The 27,728-nt window shown below is 42.7% G+C and overlaps 1 protein-coding gene across 3 annotated transcripts; it reads left to right on the plus strand.

The window, feature by feature from the left end:
• The first annotated feature begins 623 nt into the window (after positions 1-623).
• On the plus strand, positions 624-26,837 carry SH3BGR (SH3 domain binding glutamate rich protein). Of its 3 annotated transcripts, none has more exons than XM_085083284.1 (7): positions 624-822; positions 6,375-6,560; positions 12,719-12,799; positions 19,364-19,540; positions 23,146-23,175; positions 25,258-25,365; positions 26,341-26,837. In XM_085083284.1, the coding sequence occupies exons 1-6, from the start codon at positions 778-780 to the stop codon at positions 25,321-25,323; spliced, it is 585 nt and encodes a 194-aa protein (XP_084939410.1). In that variant the 5' UTR covers positions 624-777; the 3' UTR covers positions 25,324-25,365; positions 26,341-26,837. The 3 variants fall into 3 exon arrangements, with proteins under 3 accessions (XP_084939410.1, XP_084939241.1, XP_084939326.1); XM_085083115.1 differs by having other exon boundaries at positions 641-822; positions 25,261-25,365; XM_085083200.1 differs by lacking the exon at positions 23,146-23,175 and having other exon boundaries at positions 641-822.
• Positions 26,838-27,728: the final 891 nt, after the last annotated feature.

Here is a 27,728-nt window from a genome sequence, read left to right on the forward strand (position 1 = left end):
AAATTTTCACTGGTGATGCAAAAAGGAGGAGAAAATGCAGCAATAGGTTCTGGATACATCAAATCAGCCAAATGACCCTCCTCAGTGCCTGGCAGTGTCCTGACACACATTTATGGAAGGGAAGTCTCTGAGCTCTGCACTGCAGATGATGATCTGAATTCTTTAAAGCTGAGAGCGTTCGTAACCAAGGCTTATTTCAATATGATCTCTGCTATAATTACTGCTGCATCTATGCTCCCCTTGCCCTCCCTCCCCTTCCCCTTTTATAATCTGAAATTTCCATCTAAATCTCCGAAGCCTTGCTGTGGTCAGGGAAAGCTCTTTGCTGTGACAGTGCCCTGCAACCCGGCAGCTTCGGGATTGCCCCCAGCACGAAGCTGCCAGCTCCGTGTCCCTTCTCCCTTCTCAGTTGTCCCTTCCCCCTCTCCCAAATATTTCTCCAGCCCCTTCTCATTGGTGCATTACTCTCCCTTGCCTTTTTTGGGCTGCCACCCTGTCAATCTAATGCAATAAGGCCAGGGGCAGGTGCAAACCCCTTGCCATGGCTCCTCTTACTGACCAATCCTCGTCCCAAAATACCCAAGAGCCAATGGAGAGGGAAAACCCGGGACCCCGGGGAGAGGGAGAGGGCAAAGCTGCCGGATTGCCGGGGGGAGGGAGCATCCATTTAGGACCAGGGTCAGCCCAGGAGCTGCCGAGCATTTGGATTCCTCTCGGGATCGTGGTGACTTGTGGAGAGCAGGGCTGCTCTGCTGGTTCACTTCCATCACTGTCAGCATGGTGATCAAAGTCTTTGTCGCCACATCTTCGGGGTCTACAGCGGTAGGTGATTCATTTAACATCCTCCTCTCACTGCTGGGATCAGAGTGGGGAATTAGCCTAGGAGATGCCAGGAAAGAGCTTGAATGTGACAAAAACCACTGGAATTCCTAGCAGGAATAAACTTTAGTTTTATTCTGCATTGACCACCTTATTCTTGACAGCTGCTCATGATGTAAAGAATTCCTTTCAGTGCAGGCTGGCTTGCCTGCGAGCTTTTACCACAGTTAGAACATTTACATCTAATTATATGTCATTTAATAGATTTAATGCTTTTTGGGAAGGTATGTGCAATATATATACACTGAGGAAGAAAAGAGTGGGTATTGTATTTGTGCAAAAGTGAAGGTAGAATGTTTACAGGAGAAAATGAAGTGTTTGTTTTTAAAAGAGGCTTTAGAACACTGTTCCTGCAAAAGGGGGACTCTGTCTAACAAAGAGCCTGGAGCTGAATAAAGTTATGCAGAAAAACTTCCTCCTCAAGCCTCTCCCTTTCCTGACGATTTGTGAGATTTTTTTGTTTGCTTGGTGTTTTCTTTTTGGTTTGGTTTTCTTTCTGGTGTGTGTGTCTCTTGAAATGCTACACTGATGATTTGTAGCATTGAGATCTGCTGCCGTGGCTGTCAGCAGAGAGTATCAGCTGAAGGGAAGGGCATGTGAATAGTAGGGAGGTTGGAAGTCTGTGGGAGGTGGGAACCGGGAAAGGACTGTTTCCTTTTATATCCAGTTCCCAGATGAGCTCAGATTTCAGTTTTCCTTTGGCACTCCCTCCCTCCCAGTGACACGGCTAAACAAACTGGCTGGTGCTTGCACAGAGCTGTAACTACATCTCCATCTCCCTGACACCAGCTCAGTTTCTTTAAGAAGCTTCCAGAGTGGAAAAGCTCCAAAACCCACCCCGTTTATGGGACCATCATCTGTAGGAAATGAACCAGGGGTCTTTCACTAAAGTTTCAAGTGGAATACTGCTAAAGAAGTTTGCAGTTCTCTCACCCAGCCTGTTCCTAAGGCTGGCACTCTAAAATTACTATTGACATTTAGCATTCCTTTTTTTTTTTTTTTAAATAATAAACCTCAGATACAAGGGAAAAAAAAGAGAAAGTTGGGAACTTTAGGTTCAGTAATTTGCAATATCTAATAGAGCATTTGCTGCTCAAGTAGTTTTATAAATTACCACTTGTATATTGGGCAGTCTTCTTGCTCCTGTTTGGCCTGTTTTGGTCTCCTTTGGAGAATCCAGAAGAAAAGAATGGAATCTTCACACAGCAATATTCCTCTGTATTTGCTTCTTTCTGTTGTGCTGGGTGTGGGTAGAGCTGTAGCAATCTCAGCATGTGTTCAGATTACTGATTCTGAATTGCAATGCCAAGCAACACCCAGTGATCAGCTGGAACAGTTTGCCACATTTTCTGGTGAGCATGGATGGAAGATATCCTTTCAATGAACCTTTAATGAGTTCTGGTATGTATAAAATAAAATTCACTCACTCAAGGAGTTACCACAAACCTCAATATATCACTAAAATCCTATCAAATATAAATTTTGTATCAAGTGTGTACAGCTTTTCCTGAGAGGAATTAATTTAATCCCTAAACAGTTTAAATTGGAAGTTTAAATAGTCCTAGTAGCTCTGGTGATCTCTTATGTGCCTGATCTCCATCAAATGCATGTTGTTGATTTTGAATTTCAAAATAAAATGGGCCCAGCTTGTGGTCTAAATCAGCAGAAGATCATTGGCAAAGAATGAAAAACATCTCTATTTTATGTACTACATGGTCACCCTACTCACTGCAAGTGGTTTTCATGTTAATAAATACTTTGTGCAAGTGAATGCAGTGAACCCAGTGACATTCTGGATCAGATGCTGTAATTCACTGTGGCTCTGGAGCAAGTCTGCAGTCTGTATTTTTCCCCTCAATGCTTCAGAAATTTGTTTTAAATATCTCCGGCTTTATTATCTTTCTGCTCCAGACTTAGCTGATATTGAACTATTCATTAAGGCAGGCAGAAGTGGAGACACTTATTTATAGCACTAAAAAGCACTAAATGCTTGGCTTGGAGCAAGCAATGAAAAAACAAAATTATTTTGTTGCTAGTCACAGAAGTGTTTAGGATTTGGTAATATCCTGCCAGATTCTACATTTTGGGAGAAAGAGTATTTATGTCTTACATGGAGGGAGTCTTACAGTCTTGCTTCCTACTGCTCATGACACCTCTAAAATCCTTTTATTTCCAGTGGCTTTGGTGACATTCTGAACTTGCCCCCTTCAAATCTGCATCAAAAGTAGTACAAATCAGTAGGGCAAGGGAAGTGATTCTGTTCCTCCCTCACGCTCAGGTGAGACCCCAGAATTGCTCCAGCCCTGGGGCTCAGCACAGCAAGGAGCTGGAGCTGCTGGAGAGAGTGCAGAGGAGGCAGCAGGATGAGCAGAGGGATGGAGCAGCTCTGCTGGGAGGAAAGGCTGGCAGAGCTGGGATTGTTCAGCCTGGAGAGGAGAAGCTTTGGGGTGACCTCATTGTGGCCTTTTGGTGCCTGAAGGAGCTGCAGGAAACATGGAGAGAGACAATTGCCAAGGGCTGCAGGGACAGGACAAGTGAAAATGACTTTAAGCTGAAGCAGGGCTGGGTTAGATGGGATATTGGGAATAAATTCTTGGCTGTGAGGGTGTTGCATCCTTGGCATAGGTTTCCCATAGAACTGTGGCTGCCCCTGGATCCCTGGCAGTGTCCCAGGCCAGGTTGGACATCGGGCTTTGGGTAACCTGGGATAGTGGAAGGTGTCCCTGCCCATGGCAGGGGGTTGGAATGAGGTGAGGTTAAGAAGTCCACAACGTCTCTGGTAACTCTTACATGCTAGCTAGATAATATTTAAAACATTTATTTTTCTTGTTTTAAGGGACTAGTAGGTAGGGATGGTGGAAGTAAAGCTTTGCTGAAAGAAAAAATGGCATTGCTGAAATAATATCCTGCTCATCACCACTTTCCAAGTAATCTATGCCTAAGTAATTTGAATTCTTCCCATGCCATCAGGCACAAGTGAGGGTACAAACAAGCTCCTGCAGTCTCATCCATTCTGGGAAAGCCTTTGCATGTCCTCTGTGTTGTTACATCCTAAATTTCCCTCTGTGAGTGCTGCTTCCTGGAGAGATTCTTTTGGTTGCCCAGTGCTTAGTGCCACCCACAGCAAAGGTTTGCTTTGTGGTTTCACACTTCAGGCTTTTGCCTAAACCCCAATAATGCTGAGCCTTAAAGACACAGCACATCTTCTGCTCTGTTTATGGTCATTGTCATAGTAAGAAACTCCTGGCCTTTTCCTTAAGCAGCATAATTCTTTCTAAATTTACTATTTTACCTCAGTATTTTTCACACAACCCTCGCCTAATTTTTGCTTTCAGACCTGGTGCTCCCTCATGTGTATTATGAACCTCCAGCTGCAGAGGAATTGTTAAGCCAGGTTTAAAAGCTTTTCTAAGCAGGGGAGCACAGAACCTCTGGCTCCATTATCTCCTCAGAGGCACTGTGTGTCTGGAGCAGCAGCTATTCCAGGAGCCCTATCTCCTGCAGTGCCTGTGTCCAAAGGGACAAGCTGAGCCTGGAATTGCAGCTGACAGCACTTGAGTGCCCTGGCTGTCAGAGCATGTGATGTTACTCCTGCTGCTGGCCCCTGCAGATTTTATTAACCATTTATACAAATATTATCCTGCCACTTTCTCCTGTGGAATGTCCCTTGGGCAATCCTTCCTGCTGCCTGAATGTGATCTGCAGATAACTCTGCGGCTAAATAGCCAGTAATGAAGTTATACCTGATCAAAAAGTGAAAATAAGAATAGAAATAAGCATCACCTTTGAGCTCTGTCAACTACATGGCTTTTGACCACTTTGGATTAGCATTTCCATTCAAAGGGATGTACTTTTAGCTCACCATAAACATCTGTTGTTGTCATAAAAACGTACAGCATTTTCTGTTTGTTATTTTTTTATCTGCAAGCATATGTGGAGATAGATGCTTCTTTGTTTGAACAAGGAAAAGAAATTTTATCCTTACTCATGAGCATTCATCCTTCCCAGATAATAGGCTATCACTCTACCTCAGTTCTTCTGTTTTATTAGATTATGGAAATACATAATCCACGACTTACTCCTCATCTCATTCCCTGTCTCCCTGATTTACACCACCTTGGTGTCACTTTAATTCCAGGTGTTCAGATGTCTGACACGTGGAGGATATGGTTTCAAATCACAAGATACAAAGATTACCTTGATGCCTCACTCTAGCTATGTCTGGTGGCAAGTTCTTTAAAAGCTATTTAGGAGTAGCATTCCTTTAGTAGGGAACTATAAGTGAGTGTTACATTTTCAGATGGGTTATCACCTCCATGCCTGAATGCTAGGTCTGTACAGAACGAGCATCAAAGGGAATAGGGGCCATGAGTGAATTTTAGGTGTCACAGAGGCTGTGTGTAACAAGCTTTATTTTTATGTAACACATTCTTTGGGGTTCAACTGGAACGTCATTCTGTAATGAAAGATGTATTTAAGCACAGCAGTTAAGCTGTGCTGGATTTTCTTGAGCCTTCACTCATATTTATATATTATATTTCAAGGAGTGGTGGCCATAAGCTAAAACACAAGAAGTTCCTCCTCCACATGAGGAAGAACTTTACGCTGAGGGTGGCAGAGCCCTGGAAAAGCTGCCCAGGGAGAGTGTGGAGTCTCCCTCTCTGGAGACATCCCAAACCCACCTGGACACTTCCCTGTGTCACCTTCTCTAAGTGACCCTACCTTGGCAGGGGGTTGGACTGGAGGATCCCTTCCAATCCCAACTATTCTGTGATTCTGGTTCTGTGAAACTTAACTATAAAGAACAGAGACAGAGACAGAAACAGAGACAGAGACAAACGTGGCTCACCGAAAGCTGAATGTCACATGTGTTTGGTAGGAAGAAGGAGGCTGTTCCATGCTGAGGAAAATATGTTCATTTCCAGACCTTTACTGATTTCAAGCAGGATCACAGTAGATATCTGTACACCACACTCCCAGATCTGGGAACACAGTAGGAGGCTTCCTGCTGAGCCTCATTTCTTAGCTGGAGTTTGCACTGAATCCAGGCAGGAGAGAAAGAAGCTGTGGGGTGGGTGTGTGGTGGGAGGGATGGAGTTGCAGTGCTCTGGGTGCTGAGAGAAAGTGTTGAATCTCACCTTCAAAAAGTTTGAGGGCTACTGGAGTGGCGAATCCCACTTCAGGAACTTGAACTTTCAGGAAGAATTTCTTCCCAGAAAGGGTTGTCAAGAACTGGAAGAGGCTGCCAGGGAGGTTTGGAGTCTCCATCCCTGGAGGTGTCCAAGGAATGACTAGATGTGGCACTCAGTGCTCTGGGCTGGGTGACAAGGTGGGGTTTGGCAAAGGTTAGACTTGATGATCTTGGAGTATTTTCCAACCTCAGTGATTATGTAAACCTGACAAACTTGCCTGAATTCTTCTTGTCATAGCAGTTGCTTTTAGAAAACCATTTTCTTTTTAAAGAAGGAATGTTGTTTTTCCTCTTTCCTACCCAGATAAAAAAGAAACAACAAGAAGTCGTGGGCTTTTTAGAGGCCAACAAGATTGACTTTCAGCAAATGGACATAGCAGGAGATGAAGACAATAGGAAATGGATGAGAGAGAATGTCCCAGGTGAAAAAAAGCCTCAAAATGGAATTCCCCTCCCTCCACAGATCTTCAACGAGGAGCGGTACTGTGGGGTAAGAAGCTGTTTGGAAATTTAAATATCTGCAGAGAGTGATTTCTCACAGAAAGGGACTCTTTTCCATTAGTAGGAAGTGTCAAACAAACTCCTTCAAACAATTTGAGATTCACTGTGAAAGAAGAACTCTCAGGAAGCATTTGTTAAGCACAGAAATGCAACAAAACAGAAGATTATTTAGTTTTAAGAGCAAAATATGTACAGAGGGAAAACTGACTACAGAAACTTCTTGAAGTTTCAGTTAATTTTGATGGAGAGTGTTGATATTTTGTTGCTTAGATTTATCTGGGCTTCAAGGACGTCAAGTAGATATCTGAGGTACCAGAGGCTGTGAATAGGAATCTTACTTTCCCATTACATTATACAAATAAATAGGAATGTTTGTATACTGGGATAGTTCTAGTAAGGGATTTGAATTATTGAAATTATATTGCTTATTCAATCAATATCCACCTCTTCATAACAGAAACTGTCGTTTTCATCAGATGCTTTTATATTTTCATATGTGCTTGTAACAGGTTGTTTCTCTCGAGACAGTTTGTTCAAAGCAGAGGAAGATAATACTGTGCCAGCATGAATATTAGGACTGTGAATCAAAACAGATAATCTGAGACCTTTTTTTTCTCATAGTCTGGGTGGAAATGCGTAGTCTGGAAAGTGCTCAGATCTGATGGCTGAAATGAGCCTGCAAAGTGCTCTGAAATGCAGGGCACACAGGGAGCCCAGTTTTAAGTTACTGCACAAATCCAGTGTGAACTACTGCAAGGTTGTACTGGGACAGAGGGGATTTACACGCCACTGAGTTTTCAGAATTAACTTCAGTGCTCTCAGAGTAAAAGTTGATAATACGAACATTGGAGTGCAGCTGGTTCTTCATTTTCTCATAGAATTCCTAAAAGAGAACTTGGTGTGTTGGAGTTCATGTGCATTTCAGCATCCAGTCTGCTCTGATAAAAAGTATAATTTAATATATCAAACTCTGGGTTTTGTGGCAGTGTTGCAATAAATATTTCAGATGTTCCCTGGAGATGTTATATAAGGAATTAAAGAGTAATTGCCTTATAAAATGTTGCAGCTGGTCAGTCTTGACAGTAAATGATAAATACACAGTTTTTACTCCATGTCTGAAGCTATTTCAGGAAGCCAAATAATCTACATCTTGAAACAAATTTAAGTGAAGAAATAGTCCTTTGCAAAGACACCTCCACGGGGAATGGTGTTGCAGCTACTGATTTAAAATCTAAATCAAATTTACAATTAGTCTAAAAGCCTCCAGAATTCTAATGTATCCAACTCTCAAAGCTCAGAGCTAATGATCCCAGTGGGTGTATAACAAAGACTAATTTATAGCATCATTATTTCCAAATAAATAAGGTAATGACATCCATATCAGTGCACCAGCCTTACCCTTCTCCCCAGGGGAAGGTGCCTTGAGGGAGCTGCACAGGGAGTGTAATTTGGGCTGAGAACATGGCCAGGGGCTGGCAGACTGCTGCAAAATGTCCCCAAGTGACATGTTCGCAACAAAAACTTGGGGATTTGTATTCTGCTTCCCTGTATAACATGTGCAGGTCCAGCAGAGCCAATTGCTCGGAAATCTAGAATTGTTTTCATGTTTATCTGATACATCTTCCCCTGTGTCCCACTTCCTTTGTCCTCAGCCATTTTATTAAAAATAGGCCTGAGGATTGCAAAGGTTTGTGTGCCTCCAGTTCAGTGTCCTAAACTCATGGAAGTCCTTTTAAAATGTGTTGCTCTCATGAGTTTTCAAGGCCCTCACCCTTGAGGCACCAAAAAACCTTTGAATTTGTAGCCTGGCTAAATGCAGCCACTTCATAACCATTTCCTGCTATGCCCAAATCATGCTTTAGCTTCAACAGCTCCAATCCAATGTATTTATAAATGGGAATCACATCTTCTATTAATTTTAATTTTTTTGTGCTAAACAAGTCAAGGTCTTTACACCTTTTTTTTTTTTTGGTGAGACATTCTCCCTTTCTCCTTTGTGCTAGTTTTTATTTTCTTCATTCCCAGACCATACTTTTTTTTTTAAAATCAAATCAGTTACATTTCATTTTTGTCCATTCTTCTTCCTGAGACCACTCTTTCCCCTCATCTCCCTTCTTGTCAATGGTCTTATCAGTTGTTCCTATCAATATTTGGTTCCCATTCATACATGTGCATGTGTGTACACATTGCATCATAATGGCCTGGGAGCTCTGGCCTTGGGAGATAAAAAGTCAAGATAAAATATTTCCTTCCTTAACCTGAGAAAAAAGGATTTGGAGAGAGACATGACAACCTTCAACTGTTTTAAAGGCTGCAGCAAAAAGCAAATTACTGGTCTGAATTCAGTCTTTATCCTGCATTGAGCTGGAGGTTGGTTTAGGAGGTCTCCTGATATTTCTTCCCACCTGAATGATCTAGGATTTTGTAAAATATATTCTGCTCTGCATCCACTGAAGGTGGGACTAGCTTTATGAGAAAAAAATGCAGCAAAGAATGTTTAAGTCAGACATCAGAAAATGACTAGTTTTCAGGAGATTGACTCATTATCTCATTAAAGGTCATTACCAGTGGATCAGAGAAACACCTGTCAGGAACCATGAAGTGATTCCTGCCGTAGAGAAATAGTCCTTTGAGACCTTGTCCAATGTCCTCTTCTGCAGTTCAGTGGAATGAAGGGAGTGTTGGAAAGGGAAAGGGAAAGGGAAAGGGAAAGGGAAAGGGAAAGGAAAGGGAAAGGGAAAGGGAAAGGGAAAGGGAAAGGGAAAGGGAAAGGGAAAGGGAAAGGGAAAGGGAGGGAAGGGAAGGGAAGGGAAGGGAAGGGAAGGGAAGGGAAGGGAAGGGAAAGGAAAGGAAAGGAAAGGAAAGGAAAGGAAAGGAAAGGAAAGGAAAGGAAAGGAAAGGAAAGGAAAGGAAAGGAAAGGAAAGGAAAGGAAAGGAAAGGAAAGGAAAGGAAAGGAAAGGAGCCTTCTTTTTTGTGCTAGGATAGAATGACATAATGAGCAAGCAAAGACACTCCTCAGCTTGTACTGTTAAACAGAGGTTCCTTGTGGATGGATTTTTATGAAGATACACTGCCTGGGTGCAGCTTTTCCACGAGGTCAGAGAAGCTTAAGACTGTCTTGTAAACAGCTCAAATCTTATTTTTCTCTCAGATCTTTGGTATTGCCACTTGAAGAAATAGATTAGAAATTGATTTATTTTGTATGCCTGGCTACAGAACCAATTTCAAGTATCCATTCTAATCCATTGGTGCTGGCAATTATGTCCTTATTTGATCTTTTTCTTAAGCTGCTTCTTTGCTCATGTCTAGACAGACGTCTGCATCTGTGGCACTTGCTAAATATATTGAGCACTCTGTTGCTCCTGTCTTTGCTTTTGCTAAACAAAAAACCTAGAAAACTAGGAAAGAACTGGAATGTCAAGTTCTGTTTTTCTTTGTAAGCTGAAATCTCTGCTATCTGCTGTAAACTGAAATCCAAAGAATAAAGTACCCACATACATACTTAAAGAAAAAAAAATCTCTGAATTATTAGGTAAGAATTTTATTTGATGGTGGAATGTGAATTTTCAGCCCAGAAACCAGCCTTGTGCTGGGCTGCACCAAAAGCAGTTATTGGCTAGAGGGTTGAGGGATTGGGATTGTTCCCCTGTGCTCAGGTGACAGCTCACCTGCAGAGCTGCTCCAGCCCTGGGGCTCAGCACAGCAAGGAGCTGGAGCTGCTGGAGAGAGTGCAGAGGAGGCAGCAGGATGAGCAGAGGGATGGAGCAGCTCTGCTGGGAGGAAAGGCTGGCAGAGCTGGGATTGTTCAGCCTGGAGAGGAGAAGCTTTGGGGTGACCTCATTGTGGCCTTTTGGTGCCTGAAGGAGCTGCAGGAAACATGGAGAGAGACAATTGCCAAGGGCTGCAGGGACAGGACACAGGGAATGGCTGCAAACTGAAAGAGAGGAAGCTCAGCGTAGATGTTAGAAAGGAATTATTGGCTGTGAGCATAGTGAGGCCCTGGCCCAGGGTGCCCAGAGAAGCTGTGGCTGCCCCTGGATCCCTGGCAGTGTTCAAGGCCAGGTTGGACACTGGGGTTTGGAGCCACCTTGGATAGTGGAAGGTGTCCCTGCCCAGGCTGGAATAAGATGAGCTTTATACTTCCTTGTAACTCAGGCCATGTTATGATTCTATCATTTATGTAACTGCTGCAGTCAAATATATGGAAATATAGGGACCTCTGGAGGTTTGTAGTCCAACTTGCTGCTCAAAGCAGGATGGCTTTCAAGTTCATTTGGTGCCTGGGGCTTTGGCCATCTGAACTCCACGAGACTCCAAGGATGGTGTTTCCATGCCCTCTCTGTGTGCTCTGACCTGGTGCTCTACCCAGAACACGGAGAAGAATTTGCTGCTGTTGTCCACTTGACAAATGGCACCACTTAGCCCATTTATGTCTTTTCATCCAGATAAAATATTATTGCTTACCTGAAATAAATTGTTCTTGCTGATTTTTCATACTGCTGGCCTTGGGAACAGTTATCTTTAATCATTCAGCAAATGGAGACGTGGACAAGAAAAAGTCCCCATTAGTAAAGCAAAGCTCAAAAAGACATAAAGTCCACTTGATGACATTTCCTTGTTATTGTCTTCTCTTTGTTCCCCAGCTCTTACCGGGTTGTGCCATGGTTTGCTCAGGCTGGTCTATGAATATGTGGTGTACAGGACACAAGGTTCCTGTGTTTGCATGGCCATGTCAAATCATAGCCCTTCAAATTGCAGAAAATCCTCATTTTCTTGTTTGCTGCACTGCTCCTAAATTCCTGGGTCAGATGCAGACACTGCCTGGGGTAGATGAGAAGGAGAATCCCACAGCAATGGGAAAACAGCAAAGAAATGGTTTAAGAAATGGGTAGCCTGGAGCAGCAGCAAAATGTGCTCCAGGGCTTCTCCCAGACAGAGCAGTTCCCACTGAGTTTGACTGTGTGAAAGCCAATCTGTCCCTCAGATAAATCAGTGAAATGAGCTGTCATTTGTCATGGCTGTAAAGCTCTTCCAAACTGCTCTGAAATGTCATCGATTCCACTCTTGTTGACATTAAGGTGACTTCTAAACCATCCACTCCAGCCTTTTCCAATAATTTCTCCTCTGGAAATACTAAAACAGTTCAATAAAACAGCTCAGGTCCTAACCCAGCTTTACAAACAAGCCTCAAGGATGATTCAGCACCTTATTATTTACAGGCTTCTATTCTTGGGGTTGTCTGGGATTAGAGGAAGGATGATAACATGATCAAGGCTGGGACTCAGCAGACATGTTCAGTCCCCTGTCTCAGAGCTGTGGGTGATTTTGGGCCAGTCACTTCTGACTGGAGTTTCTGCTGAGATCTTAAACACTTGTTGATTTTTACCTTTTTAAGATGTGAGCCATGAACTTCCCAGGAAGAAAAACAGTGATAGGAAAAGTCATTAATTGATAGGAGAGATGTCCAGGGAAAAGGGCATGGAAGAATAGGAGATACGGCAGAATAGGAGGCATCCCTCATCTTCTCACCTCCATTTCCACTGAAAACAGGCATTTAACATAACAATTTATAACTTTTGTTCACATATTGACAAGACATTTTGGTTGGTATATGGATATCAGAGAGAACAGCCAAACCCTTTCTTAAGTTGGTCTGAAAATAAGATCATTTCCTAACCAGAGTGCCTTTATTTAAAATAAAGTTTCCTGCTTATCATTTCACTTGTGCTATAATGTTGACTATTGTCTTTTATTTGTCATAAAGATGCCCAGGATTTTGAGGGTCCATTTTGTGTCCTTACTCACATCAAGTTTTATTTTAACATTTAAATGGGAATGGCTTTGCCTTGGAGTGTACAGCTGAGGCACGTTAAAGTGAGACACTTAATTTTGTCTGATTCTGACATAGATGGGATATAATTAAAGTGTAAGTCTCCGGAGAGATTTGCTCATTTATTCATTTTGCCACCCTGTGTGAAACTCCCTTTATCTGTGTTTTCTTCCTGGGACTTAGATGCTGCAGACAGTTCTACAAGTGCATGGTCATTCTCATTGTTGTAGAATTTGCCTAGGCTGGTCTCTTCCTCTTGTACATTTTGTTTGATTTTTGATACCAATTCTCTCTTGTTTGTTTGTTCCTTTCTTAGGATTTTGAATCCTTTTTCTCTGCTAAGGAAGAAAATATCATTTATTCATTCCTGGGCCTCGCTCCTCCTCCAGGCACAAAGGTATGCATTTCTATCCTTCCATGGGGATCATTTATTTGATTTTAATAAAAGATGAACATAGGCAGTGACTCAGCATGTCACACAAGAGGCAGTGACAAGCAATACATTAGATGTTGGAGCAGCAAAGTGTTCTTAGGGGGGAAAAAAGTGGCTGGTTCAGTAAATACTAGAAAATACTTCTTTCTTGCCTTCTTTCACTGCAGCCTTGTTACCATGGCTCCAGCTGATGGTTTTGTTGTTGTTGTTGACACAAAGCAGTATTTTATTATGTTCAGCTTTTAAACGATGCAGATTCCTTAACTCAGTTTCTGGGTTGTGTTAGTTACAAGAAGCCTTCTCTTGCCCCTGACTGTGTCAAAGAGGTTTTTCCTGGCCCTGGCAGTGGGGTTGGGGTCAGACCATCCCATCCTTCATGTGCACCCCAGACTGGTGGTACAGAGCTCTCTCCCTCTGCCTGGAGGAGAAAAAAGCTCACCCAGCACTTCACCAAGTCCCTTTGGCAAGTCTGCCCGTGGTTCTCCATCATATTTTGACAATGTTCTGATATATTTCTGGCAAAAAACCCACCCATGTTATTTTAGAGGTTTTGTTGTCTGTTTTTATTTTGTGTTGTTTTTACAGAAATCAGTGTGTTTTTTCTGTATTAGAATCTTCTAATTTGAAGGTTTACAACTGAGAGCATTCCAGCTCTGCTATCCTGAGATCATATTAGATGATAATAAAATGTTGCCATCTTTAACGTGGGTGAGCCAACAAAAGAAATTAATCAAGAGAGTGATGAGGCAGAGTGACAGGAGAATTCTGCTGCATTGTGGTGACCTGACTGAGGAACTGAGGAGATCTGCCCTTGGTCCAACTCTACAGCAACTCTGAGTGAAACACCATTGTAAATGTTTCTGTTTATCCTCTTCTGTAAAAGCACAGAAAAAAAAAAGGAGCCTTTGCCAAGTGCTTTGAGAGCCACAGCTGAAAAGGCACCCAGGGGAAAACCCCAGTTGTTATAAATGTCTTTGACACTGAGTCCCTGTGTGATAAGGAGAGTGATTTAAACTTTCTGCTTTAGCTGTGCCATCTCCCACCCAGGGAAATAAAAATTACTTGCCTACCTCACAGGGGTCTTGTGAGAATTCATTTAATTAACATCCACAAAGCCATGAAAGGCTTAAAGGACTGCAGGTATTATGTATAATAATCATTATAAAAGAAATGTGGAGAATCAGTGAGATAAAGAAAATTGCGTTTTTCCACCTTCCCACTCCGCAGATTATCTGCTCCTTCATGCAAGGTCCTGGTAGATGTCATATCTTTAAAGTGAAATAACAGTTTTTTAGAATTCACTTGTTCCCAGCTGTCAGCAGAGGCTATTACAGTTTCTACTTTGTGACAAGCTTGGAAATGTTGAAAATAATATGCTTGGTCCATTCTGCTGAGCAGATTTGTTTGTCAGTGCCATTGGTAGCAGGCAAGTCTTGTTTACACTGATTAACTGCTGCCCTGGTGGTGGCTTCAGTCCAGAGAGTGCAAATAATTAGAATGTCTGTAAGGTCCTTGTAAAGAGTGGAATTTTTATAAAGTTATATAGTCTACCTTTCAGAATCTATTCCTGTTTGAGAGAAACGTGCACACTCCTTGCAGAGGTGTTTCTCAGCATCTTCACTGCAGGAGAGGCTGCCTGTGCTTTGTCAAACAAAGAACTCTTCTGCTCTGCCTCTGCTTCCCCCTCGTTCTGTCAACTCAGCCTTAGATAAGCACAATGCAAGGCTCGTGACACTGATTTCCAGCAGCATAAATCTGGAATTGTAAGTCAGGTGTGGAAGAGATGATGATGATGACACATATGATAAGGTTTCCTATTAATCCCTTCTTTAAAAATTGTGTGGGTTTTGGATTTTCTTTTTTTCTGGAATGAAGAAGCAAACTTATAAAGCATGGAATCACCACAAGGCAGTAAGCATTTACTTTCAGGGATTTTTACCAGGCTGAGACATGGCAAAGATTAATATGAAGCTGATACATGGTTGATACTCTTGTTGTACAACATTCTGTTTCTTTTTCCATCCATTTTTGTCTCATACTGCACCAGGAGTAGAAAAGCTCTTTAATGACCATAATGCTGTTTCACAGCCCAGTCCAACAGGATGCTGACCCAGGATGGTTTGGGGACAATTTCCTTGAGGAAGTAGATGAACCTGTTGGGGATCCCTCAACAAATTGTAACTTCCCAACAAAATACTTGTAGTTAAATTCATTGCAAATTCATTGGCATTGCTGAGTGGAAATTCACATTCAGTTCTGCAGATTCTCTGGTTCTGTTGTTTCTATATATCAGTATATCCTAGATATTAGAGTGCTGCATCTAGCCCTGGATCCCAGCAGAGGAAGGAGCTGGAGCTGCTGGAGAGAGTGCAGAGGAGGCAGCAGGATGAGCAGAGGGATGGAGCAGCTCTGCTGGGAGGAAAGGCTGGCAGAGCTGGGATTGTTCAGCCTGGAGAGGAGAAGCTTTGGGGTGACCTCATTGTGGCCTTTTGGTGCCTGAAGGAGCTGCAGGAAACATGGAGAGAGACAATTGCCAAGGGCTGCAGGGACAGGACACAGGGAATGGCTGCAAAGTGCCAGAGGGCAGGGAGAGATGGGATCTTGGGAATTAGGAATTGTTCCCTGGCAGGGTGGGGAGGCCCTGGGATGGAATTCCCAGAGAAGCTGTGGCTGCCCCTGGATCCCTGGCAGTGTCCAAGGCCAGGTTGGACACTGAGGCTTGGAGCAGCCTGGGACAGTGGAAGGTGTCCCTGCCATGTCAGGGAGTTGGAATGAGATGATCTTCAAGGTCCCTTTCAACCCAAACCGTTCTGTAATTCTCTGATTCTGTGGTTTTATCATACCAAGTCCATCTATTGCCTTAAGGGTACATTGTGCTTATAAAATTCAGTGACTTTGCAGGAAATCAGTCCATATTTGTGGTGCTTCAGCAAGGGTCAGTTAGCTCACATCATCCTCTCTCCTGTTGCCTCCCCACCACAATGGTTTGTTGTGTTTTCTGAAACATCATTTAACAGGGCTGAGCAGAACAGTTTTATGTTCCTGGCAGAACCAGCAGATGTAGTGCTTGTGTTAATTAGTAATTTAATCTATTAATACCAAATACCTTCTCACCTGAAGGATTAAACCTAGATTAATTCCAAACACGGTTCAGGGCAGGTTGGGATTAAAGGGCAGCTGTGCCTTAAGCCTGACCCAAAGATCACTCAAATTAGTGATAGATTTCTGAAAGATCCTTGGATTGGTTTAATCTTGAATTGGTGGCCTGAACAGTGATGTCCCAATAGGATATGTGTGTATATTTGAGTTGTAATCAGTTTAGTTTTTATGTTTGGGGTCAGGTGTGTCAGTCTGAGATGTCTCAAAAGTTGAGGTTCATTTCTTTTTAAAGCTGGCACCACTGTTTGTTATGCTCAGTTTGAGACTCAGTGAGCTCAGTGATTTACTTGAGCTGAAGGTCTGTTTTCAAACATTATGCATACTTGAAGCCTTAATCCTACTATTCTTGATTTTAATATCCAAAATCTTGATATCCCCAAATGCATCAATACCTGAGTTGAAGTTAGTGGAAGAACGCTTCGCCTAAGTCTGCTTTAAATTACAAATTTACAGTATGTGCATTTTATTTAAAGAGAAAATGACCTGTCAGCCAATCTTTAGAAGTGGTACTTCATTTTGAATTAGGTGAAAATTAAATTCTGTGTTTCTATGGAGAGCCACTGTAACCATGATATTCTGGATGTCAGAGTTCTTCATATATTTAACAAGAACTCTGTGTGTGTGTGTTGTGTGTTCTGGCTGATAACTTGCTGCTTCTAGAGTCTAGTTCTTTCAGCTACAACTCTTTTTTTTGCCTTATGGTCTAAGTATATGCTTCATCTGAGATGGATGTACACAATAGGGTCATTTTAATCAGGATGCTATGTGGTCCTTATGCTTTTTATGGATCAGCCAAAAATATTGAGTGCATGGATTTTAAAATGAAATGTTAATATTCGTGCTGAAAATAAATATTTAACCAATTTCAAGACCAGGTTGGATGAGGCTTTGAGCAACCTGGTCTAGTGGAAGGTGACTCTGCCCAGGGATGTTGGAACTGAATGATCTTTAAGGTCCCTTCCAAGCCACACTATTTCATGATTCTATGAATTTAATTTTCATTAGCACTCTCTTTGTCATTTGAGGAACTTCTGCAAAGAAAGTATCGATAAGAATTTATCATTTCCTTAAGGAAATCATGTATTAACACAATGTTGCACAAGGGAATTTCAAATGTATGTTTGTGTTACTACATATTTTATTCTTCAAATATTTTGTTAGCTTTTGGGGGCAAAGTAAACAACAAGCCAAGCCAAACAAATGTCTTTGTAGATCTGTTTTTAATAACAATGCCACCAGCATCAGAGTGCAGTGAGCCCACAGTTTTATGTGTACTTGAAATGAGACGATATTGCCAGAAAAAGAAATTGTCTTTTCTCCCTCCTCCTCCCTCGGGCTCCTTCTGCTCACTCCCAGCTGCTCATTCCTCTCACTGAGCATTCCCCACGTGCTGGCAGAAGCATTCATGCAGCTGTGTGACAGAGTGTGAAACTGCTGGGAGGTGGAAATGGTTTGCTTTTTAAAGCTTTAATCTTGATCAGCTCCTGCTCCAGTTCCACGGGAAGGAGAACTTAGGGACCTCTGTGCCCACTCTCTTTTCACTGCAAGTTCCTTACATGTAAAACTGAGTTTCCATGATTCAGGAGAACATTACCAAAAGAGCCCCAAGTCCTACAGGCAGTCAAGTTTCAGGAAAAAGATCAAACTGCTGTGATATCTACTTCCTAACATTCCTAAGCTCCTTTCTACCATTTTTTTCCCCATCCAGCAGAGCTTGTCAGCAGGAGGACATCTTTTATGTCCCACAGCACATCTGGGGACAAAGATCTCTAAGTCAGCACTCAGCCAGTCAGCTCTGGGGATAAAAGCCAGGCAGACATGGCCTGTTTTGCAGGATAAGTGCTTTGGCTGAGGAAATCATCATGGGGCACTGGAGGAGGACTTGTGAAATTTAAAGGACAGGGGAATATGGCTGAGGGTTTTTGTTTAACTGTAGAGACAAATGAAATTATGGAAAAGCAGCAAACCCCAAACCAACCAGGTGGCTGGATTGTAAGGACTTGGTCACAGCGATGATGGGGAAGGAGTTTGTCTCCTCCCAGGGATGTACTGCTCTTCCCAAAGCATGTGGGACTCAGGATGGCACAGGACAGGACCTGCCCTGAGTCCAATTCTCTATTTTCAGAAACCACACCAGGTATCACCTCTCAGAAGGGGCCAAATTTCCTTGTAATGCACTAGGCCCTTGACCTCAGCTTCTCTGCTACAAATCCCTTCCGAAATCTCCCACTGATGATGATTAGAATTTTTCTTTACAGCCAATTTGTACTCATTTTGCATCTACCTCAGTGCTCTTCCTTATCCTATCCCTGTCTGATGTTTACTCTGATCTATTTTTGGAGTGCCATCATATCCCCTCACAGCATCACTTCCAACAGATTAAAGTAATGAAGCTTTTTTTGTCACCCTCTCATAAGATGGGCTCTGCACTCCCTCAGATGTTCCTGTATCCCCTCTGCACCTGTTCCAGTCTGAGTTTCTCTTTCTTGAGTCTGAGGGACTGGAATGGTGCAGAGCAATCCAGATGAGGTTTTGCCTCACCTCATACACCTGAGGATCACATTTATTACCTCTTTTACATCACATTCATCTTACATCCATGGCTCAGTTACCCCATGCTTATTTAAATACATCCATCCTTTTCTTCCTTGATGGTCATTAACTAACAACCCCCCAAAGTGCAAAAGAAAAATCAGTTTTTAATCTCTGCCCCAGAACTGCTTGTCCCAAATAAGGTGACTTTGCACTTCATGCTCTTGCATTTCATCCTATTTCTGCTGTTCCACTCAAGGCCTCCTTTCATCTGACACAGTGTGGGAGCCACTGTGACCTTTCACAGCCACCTGGCTGAAAGGACATCAGGACTTCAAATAAAGAACCTCCCAGGAGGTGCTTGGTCATGGTGCTGCAATAAATAGACTTGATTGACTGATGTGGGAAGAGTTTCCTGGTGGTTTTGAGCAAGAAAGTTGAGAGACTAAATGTGAAATCTTTTATCACTTCTGTTTTCCTGTAGCTTCTGGAGGATGTTTAATTGGAATTCATGCTGGTGGAAAAAGATTTTTTTCCCTGAAGCTCCAATGTGCCATCAAAGTGAACATTGGTTTCTATTAAGCTTTCCACAGGAAGGTTGGAGATTCTGCCATGCTGAGAAAGGCTTGAATTCATGTTTTCCCCACACAAACCCCATCAGGTCAACATGTGTTCCTTTCACAGGAGAAATACCCCCTAAAAGGGTGTATTTTCATTTGAGTGCTGAAGCAAAATTAGAAAAATCACCTCCCAAAACAAAAAAACTGAAGAATGTTATAGAAATGAATTGTTGATTATGTGCCCTGAAGCTTACAGTGACTTCTCCTTTGCTGCCAGGAGACTGAAAAGTCTGATGCCACAGAGGAAAAATCAGATGCCACAGAAGATAAGTCTGACTCCAAGGAGGAAAAGTCTGATGCCACGAATGAAACTGAGGCTCACACAGAAGACAAGGCAGATGAAGGAGCTCCTGAAGAGGCTCAGTCTGATCAGACACCAGCAGAGGGTCAACAGGTAATTTTTCCTTTCTCTTTGTGATCTGAGGGTTTTACCTGTGCTAAGCACATGAAACATAAACCACAGACACTCCTGGTGTGCCCCTCTGACTGACTGCAAGTGGTCCTGCTTGTCTTTTGAATGTATTTTCTTTCATATCAGGATGATGTGAAACCTAGATAAAACTCCAGGGAACTTTGCTCTTGAATAACACCTGCTGCCTTTTTGCCACTTGTTACCATGAGCTTTTTATTTTATCCTGATGCTCATTTGGAACCAGAGTCTAGTTATGGAGAATAATTTAGGACTAGAAATCTGAGTCCTGCCTGTGTGAAAAAGAAATTGGTGTTCCCAATGGCCAGAGTGTGCAGTGCTCATAAATCTGGTTGTTAATGTTTGCTGCAGATCTGACAGTGCCTTCCCCAGGCCTTGCAGAATTCCCTGGGCAGTGCAGAAACACAGAGCAGTGTTTTCTTTCTGTCTGCCCCTGGTCTGTGTGACACATCTCAAACTGCAGCTCAGTTTGGCATTTAAGGATGGGTTTATTTGGGTGCTGCAGTATCAGGTGACTCTTCCCAAGGAGTCAGGGCTGCTGCTGCATCAAACACTCACACTAGTCTGTGGTTTGGAGATCAGATGGTGCCAGGGGAATATCTGTCACAAATGCATCATCTCTTTAATAAAGACCAAAACAAATGGAGTTTGGGGTTTTTTTCCCATCTAGCTGCAATGTTTCTCCAGAGGAAACACCTCTCTGTAAGCCTTTCCCCGTTGTCCTTTTTGCTAGTGACTGATCCAGTCACTGCTAGGCTGGAAAAGCCCCTTTTACACAACCTCATGCAAATCTCAGCCACTGGAAAGTGCCATTTATAATTTCAAAACAGTGACTAGGGGAAACAGCCCTCAGTGGGAACTAAATTCCTCCTTAAGGAAAATGATATCCAAGCACTTTTCATGTTGCTATGAATTTCAGCTGGCAGGTGAGTGCCATCAAATTCCTTTTTTCTTTGGCTCTTAGGAGGAGCCAAAACTGCAGTGCATCCCCAGGCTGGTCTGGGTGCCTTGCCCTTCTGGCTGGCATTCTGCTGTAATGTTTTTCAAATGAGAGCAGAATGCTGGAACAGATCTGCAAATGTGTCAAGCAGCTGTGGAGGAGAGGTTTTGCAGTGACATCATGCAGTGCCACTCCTGTGCAACCAGCACCTTGCTCCACTTCTCACAGAAGGATTCAGAGCTCCAAGTGGAAAACAGATTCTTCTTCAGTTTTTTCAGGGAAGGGAGAGGCAGAGGAGAGAGCACAGAAAACGTTTTTTGCCCTGTTCCACCACCCACTTCCCGTGTCACCCAGGGCAAGTTGCTTCAGTGCCATGGCATCTGCTCGCCTTGCTATAGTTCATCCCAATTATCACTTCTGTTGGGATGGCATGAATCATTCTGTAGGAATTCTGCTGCTCTCATTCACTACAGACAGACACACAGAACGGGGTTAGATGAGAAGAGCAACTCTGAGGCAGCTACAGCGAGATGAATTCTACTTTTTGTCTCTGTATCTCATTTTCTGCTTAAAAAATGAAGTTAAAGTATCGTTTCCTTACCTGGGCAGGGTTTTATGAAGGCAAATACACTTAAATACTGCCAGATTGCCATCAGAGTTAAGTCCTACAAGACACAGGTATCACCAGCACGAAAAATTGCAAGATGGCAGTTTTATGTTCTGTGGCTGAATTAATATGCCAGTGGGAATTCAGTATTGGAATTTTGGCCTTCTTTAGCAGTGCTTCAAACCATCTCAAAAACGACTCCCATTTGCAGGGTGTAACCAAGCCAGCTTTTCTCCAGTGACTTTGCAGGAGAAATGCCAGTGCTGTGGAAAAATTCTAGAAGAGTCTTGGCGAGGTAAAGTTACCTCAGCCTTTGCCAGTGAGCACAAGACAGATAGCAGAACAAAATGTGAGTGTCTCAGCCTGGGGCTGCAGGGAGGATCCCAAATCTGAGGAGATTCCTCCAGTGCCCTGGCAGCAGGAATGGCAGGGAATGGTCACTGTGGAAGCTCCAGCTCCCTGCTGCCCTTCCTGGGTGGAGCAGGAGTCCAGAAGCTCCAGCTTTTTGTCTCAGGGTGATATGACCATGAGGAAACCATGGAAAAAGGCTCAGAGAGGTAACATTCCTTTGGCATAAGAACTTCTGGTCTACAGAGGTTTGTATTACATTTCTGCTTTTGCAGGAGTGATTATTTAGTGTAATGTTTTTCTCTGAAAAAACATTCAAACCAGGAATCTGATCCCAACAGCTCCATTCCCAAGCAGATATTTAAGGATTTTACTTTATCTCAGGTGTGATTTCCTGCACAGATGGGAGGAGTCTGAGAGGAAAAACAAGTGTCAGTGCTGCTCACATGTGACCTGCAGTCCTGACTGAGAGTTAATTGTGGATTCTTTGATTGGTTATTGGATGATGCCAGGAAGAAATTCACATCACTTTTGCAGTCTGTGAAGGGATGGCAGATAGAGATAAAATTGATTTATACACATGGGAGTGCCTTTGGGCAAGAGATGGCTGGAGGAGGAGCAGAGGAGCCTACAAAGCAATTTCCTTCTTGCTTTCTCTGTTCCTTTGTGTTTCTTGAGGAAAAGACTGAGCTCCAGCACACATGACATGGACCCTGCTGGTCACTGCATGTGCTGGTGATAAATTTTCTGGTTTTACTACCTGATTTTGACTACAGATTTTAGCTTGGAGGCTAGAAAATGTTTTAAGTGGTGTCCCGGTTAAATCAGTTTTCAGTACAGATTATGCTCCCTTCAGGGCAAAATTATTTTAGAAACATGTTCAAAAATCATATTATAATGCAAGTCTGTATCCTGTCTCAGCAATTCCCCAGGCCATATTTAATCCCTGGCACTGCAAATCACTCCCTGAACTCAACTCTTTCCATCCAAACTCAAATCAACCACTCTGCCTACTGCGTGGCACTGTGACATTTGCCTCTTCTCTCTGGGACTTTGTGTAGGATCAGCTCTTCCCCCCAATAGCCAGACTAGGATCTAACATTAATTTCTATTCATTTTCTACATTTATATTTTTTTCTCTTTTATCTCTCTCATCACTTCTGCTCAATCTACATTCTAAAACCAGCTTGTATTATTTTTTGTTCTCTGTTGAGCCAAGGCATCTGTTCCAGCCTACAGCACTTAGCAGAATCACAAGCCAGATTCTGAGTGATGATATCCAGCATGTATAAGACTCTGTATCATTCTGATTTAATTTTCGTTTTGCAGACCAGCTATTTACCAAAAAAACCCCACAAAAACTCCACCTGAACAAGCAAACAAATCCCAGCTCCAGAGCTTTGCTTGACAATGAAGCAGACTTGATTGCAAGTAACTGAGGAAAAGGGAGCTCAATTTAATGATTTTATAGCCCTTTTCCAACATAAAAGTTAGCTTGAATGTGCTTTATGAGTTAATTTGGAGGATATTATCTTCAAATGAATCCAGTGAATTCCACATAATTTTCCTAAATTCAGTGTTTAACTTCTGCTGTGTTTTTCCTGTCTGATGTACTTCTGATATTATTTCTCTGATTTATCTTTTCAACATTTTCTTTTGTGTCTCTTAATGTAGGAAGGCAAGGAAGAACATGCAGCAACAGGGGTATAGTATACCTGGATATTATATTATCAGCTTTTGTTTGTGTGTATTTAATTCCTTTTCAGTCCCTTTGCTTCACTCAAAAGCTAGTAAATTCTTATTCATGAAAGTAAATACATCACAGTCATATTCTGTAGAGATAATGATTGGTCATATCATGGTGTTATTGACTGGGAACAAAGAGAGGCCTTTAATCATTAAAAACTGTAAATGGAAGAGAAATTGTCTTTCACAAATCCTTCAATAAAATTTGCCAAGGACTCCCAAGACAAGTCAATCCTGGATAATCACTGGCTGACACCATGCTGTGATTGCATTTGCAGTGTTGTGAGTATGAAGGATTTGTTCTGACAATTTAGGCAGTTCTGCCCATAAAGGAGATATTTCCCTCACAAGAATCTGTATGACCCCAGTGCAAATCCTCAAACACTTTTCTGCTTTGCCCAAACCTTCATGATCACCCAGTGCCACCCCAGCAGCACCAGCATCACCCAAACCATGTCCCCAAGGGCCACATCCAGACTCCTCCTGAACACTGCCAGAGACAGGGAGTCCCTGGGAAACTCATTCCATGGCCTGACCACTCTTCCAGGGAAATTTTTTTTTCTTCTAATCTGCAATCTGAACCTCTTCTGGTGCAATTTCAGGCCATTTCCTCTCCTCCTTTCCCTTGGGACACTCAGCACAGCCTGACCCCCTCCCTGCCCCTCCTGGCAGAGTTGTGCAGAGCAATGAGGTCACCCTGAGCTCCTCTGCTCCACACTGAGCTCTCCAAAATCCCTCCGTTTCCCCTCCCAGGATGAGTTTTCCAGCCCCTAAAGCTCCTGGGGAGGCTGCTGAGGGTCATCAAGCCTTGGTTAGTTACAACCTGACACCACCAACTGATGCTGCAAGCAAGAAAAATACACTTTTCTTTTCCCTGAAAGCTTAATTGGCTTGAATTTTGAATGGCAGGTGGTAATATCTGAAATAATACCTTGTCTGTGGGCTTACCTGGCCCTGTTTCAAAGAGTTCTCATGAGAGAAGGAAAGGCACCTTTCCTGGGGGAAAAGGCCCAGAGAAGAAATATTCCTTTGGTATAAGAACTTCTAATCTACAGAGGCTTTCTACATTTCTGCTTTTGCAGGAGTGATTCTTTTCCCTGAAAATCCATTGAAACCAGGAATCTGATCCCAACACCTCCATTCCCAAGCAGATATTCAAGGATTTTACTTCACCAACTCAGGTGTGACTCCTGCACAGATGAGAGGAGTCTGAGAGGAAAAACAAGAGTCAGTGCTGCTCATATATGACCTGCAGTCCTGACTGAGAGTTAATTATGGATTCTTTGATTGGTTATTTGATGATGCCAGGAAGAAATTCACATCACTTTTGCAGTGTGTGAAGGGATGGCAGATAGAGATAAAGCTGATTTATACACATGGGAGTGCCTTTGGGCAAGAGATGGCTGGAGGAGGAGCAGAGGAGCCTACAAAGCAATTTCCAGTTGTTTTTCAGAGTGGAGCTTCATTTACTGTAGAAAGACAATTAGCAGAGATTGTTGTCTGTGTTACACAAATTCAAGCTTTCAGACAGCTGTTGATTGAAGCAAAGGGCTCTTGTGTTTCATTTGTGTCATTTCTCCTGCATAAAAGAGAGAAATGAGGACTTTTGAACTAGAAACAAGGCTGTGTTGTCTGATTCCAGATGATTTTTAGATCATTCAGGAGTCTAGTTCCTGTGCCATGAATCTTTACTTGTTTACTGCTCCAAGAACGTATATAATTAAAAATACTAAACGTTTAGTCATATTTACACATATTTCATATTCTCATTGTGATCTTGAGCATCTATTTGCAGCTTAACCACGTGTTCTAACCTCCCTAAAAAGAGGGTTCTTATATTTCAGCACTTGCCTATTAACTCCACAAAATAAAGCCCTGGCATGTTCAAAACTATACATTAATTCTATTTTTTTAATCTCAAAGAATATTTCATTTACTAGAAATAGAACAGTTGCAAAAGCAGAGCTCTGCATTTCAAGACTGTTTATTTTTCTTTCAATTCCTATATGGTAACTGCAACTATTTTCTGCAAAAAAAAAGGAAGAAGAAGAGAAGCAGGAAGAGGGAGAAGAAAAGGAAGAGGTGGAGGAGCAGGAAGAGTCTTAGTACAATTCCCCATGACACAATATTTCTTGAACAGGTTTTCAGGTAACTATTCAAATATCAAGCACAAAGTAACATAAACTTGCAGCTTTTGTAATTATTGTTGTGGAGGGGTCAAGAGTCCATGCATGAAATATATGAGTTAAAAGTACATTTAACTCTTAGACTCATTGCAGCTTCTCTTTCATGTGAATAAGTATTTATCCCTCTTCTCTCTTATTCAGCTACTGATTCCACTGCAGCTTTTAGGAGCTCCATGTTTCACATGAATCCCTCTCTCAAATTTAGCTGAAAACTTAAAATACTGGTTAGGGAGAGGAGCCTGAGAAGAACTATGACTCAGTATAAAATTACTGTAAATAGGCCAAATTTAAAACCTCAAAACAGGAAGCATCTGGGGGGGCAGAATTTGTGCCTGTATAGGTGTGTGAGCATTCAGCACTGCTCTAGTTCTGTCAGCAGGTGCTTTCTAATTTTAATGTTTAAATTTTTTCTTTTCTCTGTCCCTTCTGCCCTGCACTGAAATACAGATCAGACAATCACTTGCTAGGGAGAAACTGTAACCTACAAGAGAGCTGGAATTTCCAGCAGATTTTCCTTTGTGGGATGGGACTGATCTTGATTGCAGATACAAAGTGCAAAATGCTCTTTTTTGGAGTAGCAGGATCCATAGAATCACAGAAAGGACCTTAAAGATCACCCCATTCCAGCCCCTGCCATGGGCAGACACACCTCCCACTATCCCTGGTTGCTCCAAGCCCTATCCAACCTGGCCTGGACTAAATTCCCAGCTGACTCAGACTCCGAGGTAATTGCCAAAAATGTCACCAACCAGATGCTGATGGGAGCTCCCAGCACCTCAACAGGACAGGAAATCCATCAGTTCTTTCATGCTGCCTCTCCCAAATCCAGGTTCCTCTGTTGCACAGGAATTAATTCATCACAGTGTTGTCCAGAGTTCAGATATGTAACATCACAGAAGTATTGAGCTCTAATCTAATTTTCCTTGTTCTTGTTCAGGAAGCCCAAGCTGGAGCTGCCCCACCAAAGAAAAGAAAATCCCTTTCTCAAGCAAAGCACCACTGCCTTTTGTGCCTGTAGACTTCTGAACATGTAAACAAAATCAGAACACACACTCTGTCCTACCTGTAGCCTTTATATATATATTTGGTATTCTGATTGCTTGTTAAAATGGATCTTATGTCTGACAGATGATATTTCAGTCAATTGTTCTGTGTTGGGATAGTTTTGTCCATGTCCCATTTAGACTGTGAGCTCCCCAGGGCAGGAACCATGTCTCTCTCCATGTCTAAACACTGCCAAGAGCTTTGCTGCCACTCAGCAGCCAACTGCACTCACACCAGTGACGTCTTCAGAGCAAAAGAAATTCACCACTGAAAACTGCAGAGAGGCTTCCTGTGCACAAGCCATGTGAGTCACTTCTCCCTCAGCTGGCATTTGAAAATGATTGAGGTTCCCATTGTGCAGCAGTTTAAATAAATGTGTTTTCTGTCGTATCTGTTCTTTGTCTGCAAAAGCATTAATTTAACTCTGAGCGCAGATGTTTTCTCCATCGTTGTGGTTGTCAACTGTACAAAATCATGGAATCAGAGTATCATGGAATGGTTTGGGTTGGAAGGGATCATAAAGATTATCCAGTTTCCACTATCCCAGGTTGCTCAGAGCTCTGTCCAATCTGACCTTGGACATTTCCATGGATGGAGCAGCCACAGTTTCTCTGGGAAACCTGGGCCAGGGCCTCTCAAAATAAAGAATTCCTTCCCAATCTCCCATCTCTCCCTTGCAGCCATTCCCTGTGTCCTGTCCCTGCAGCCCTGCAAGGCCACAATGAGGTCACCCCAAAGCTTCTCCTCTCCAGGCTGAACAATCCCAGCTCTGCCAGCCTTTCCTCCCAGCAGAGCTGCTCCATCCCTCTGCTCATCCTGCTGCCTCCTCTGCACTCTCTCCAGCAGCTCCATGTCCTTCCAAAATCATCAGCTCTGCAGGTGCAGCAGTGGCCAAGACACAGCGAAATGCACTCTCAGCAGGATGACAGGGCTTTGCTGCCATATAGAGCCTGGCTGTGTTGACATCTTGAACAGGTTTGCAGTCTGGTCTCAGGTAAGACCTGGGGATATAAGAAATATGGAGAAAACAGCAGCTGGAGAGGATGAAACAGCTGCTCCATGAGGAGACTGAAGAGACTCTTCAATTTGGAGAGGAAGCCAAGGCAGCTACAAAAAATCGTAGAGATGAATGCAGAGCAGTGAGTCAGAAAATCCTGCAACACCCTCATGAAAATTAGCAGACACAATGAAATCAGTAGATCAGCTTGAAAGAGAAAAGAGAAAGTTTGTTATTACACAGTGAGTCAGGAAATCTTGGAATTGTCGTCACAGGATGTTATG

Source organism: Lichenostomus cassidix, chromosome 1, assembly GCF_008360975.1.
Source record: "Lichenostomus cassidix isolate B80296 chromosome 1, HeHo_3.0, whole genome shotgun sequence".
Taxonomy (NCBI): Eukaryota; Metazoa; Chordata; class Aves; order Passeriformes; family Meliphagidae; genus Lichenostomus; species Lichenostomus cassidix.

Coding starts and splice junctions, on each gene's coding strand:
- SH3BGR (XM_085083284.1), top strand. CDS start 778: ATGGTGATCAAAGTCTTTGTCGCCACATCTTCGGGGTCTACAGCG. Junction 6,561..12,718: donor ACGAGGAGCGGTACTGTGGG/GTAAGAAGCTGT, acceptor TTCCTTTCTTAG/GATTTTGAATCCTTTTTCTC. Junction 12,800..19,363: donor CTCCTCCTCCAGGCACAAAG/GTATGCATTTCT, acceptor CTTTGCTGCCAG/GAGACTGAAAAGTCTGATGC.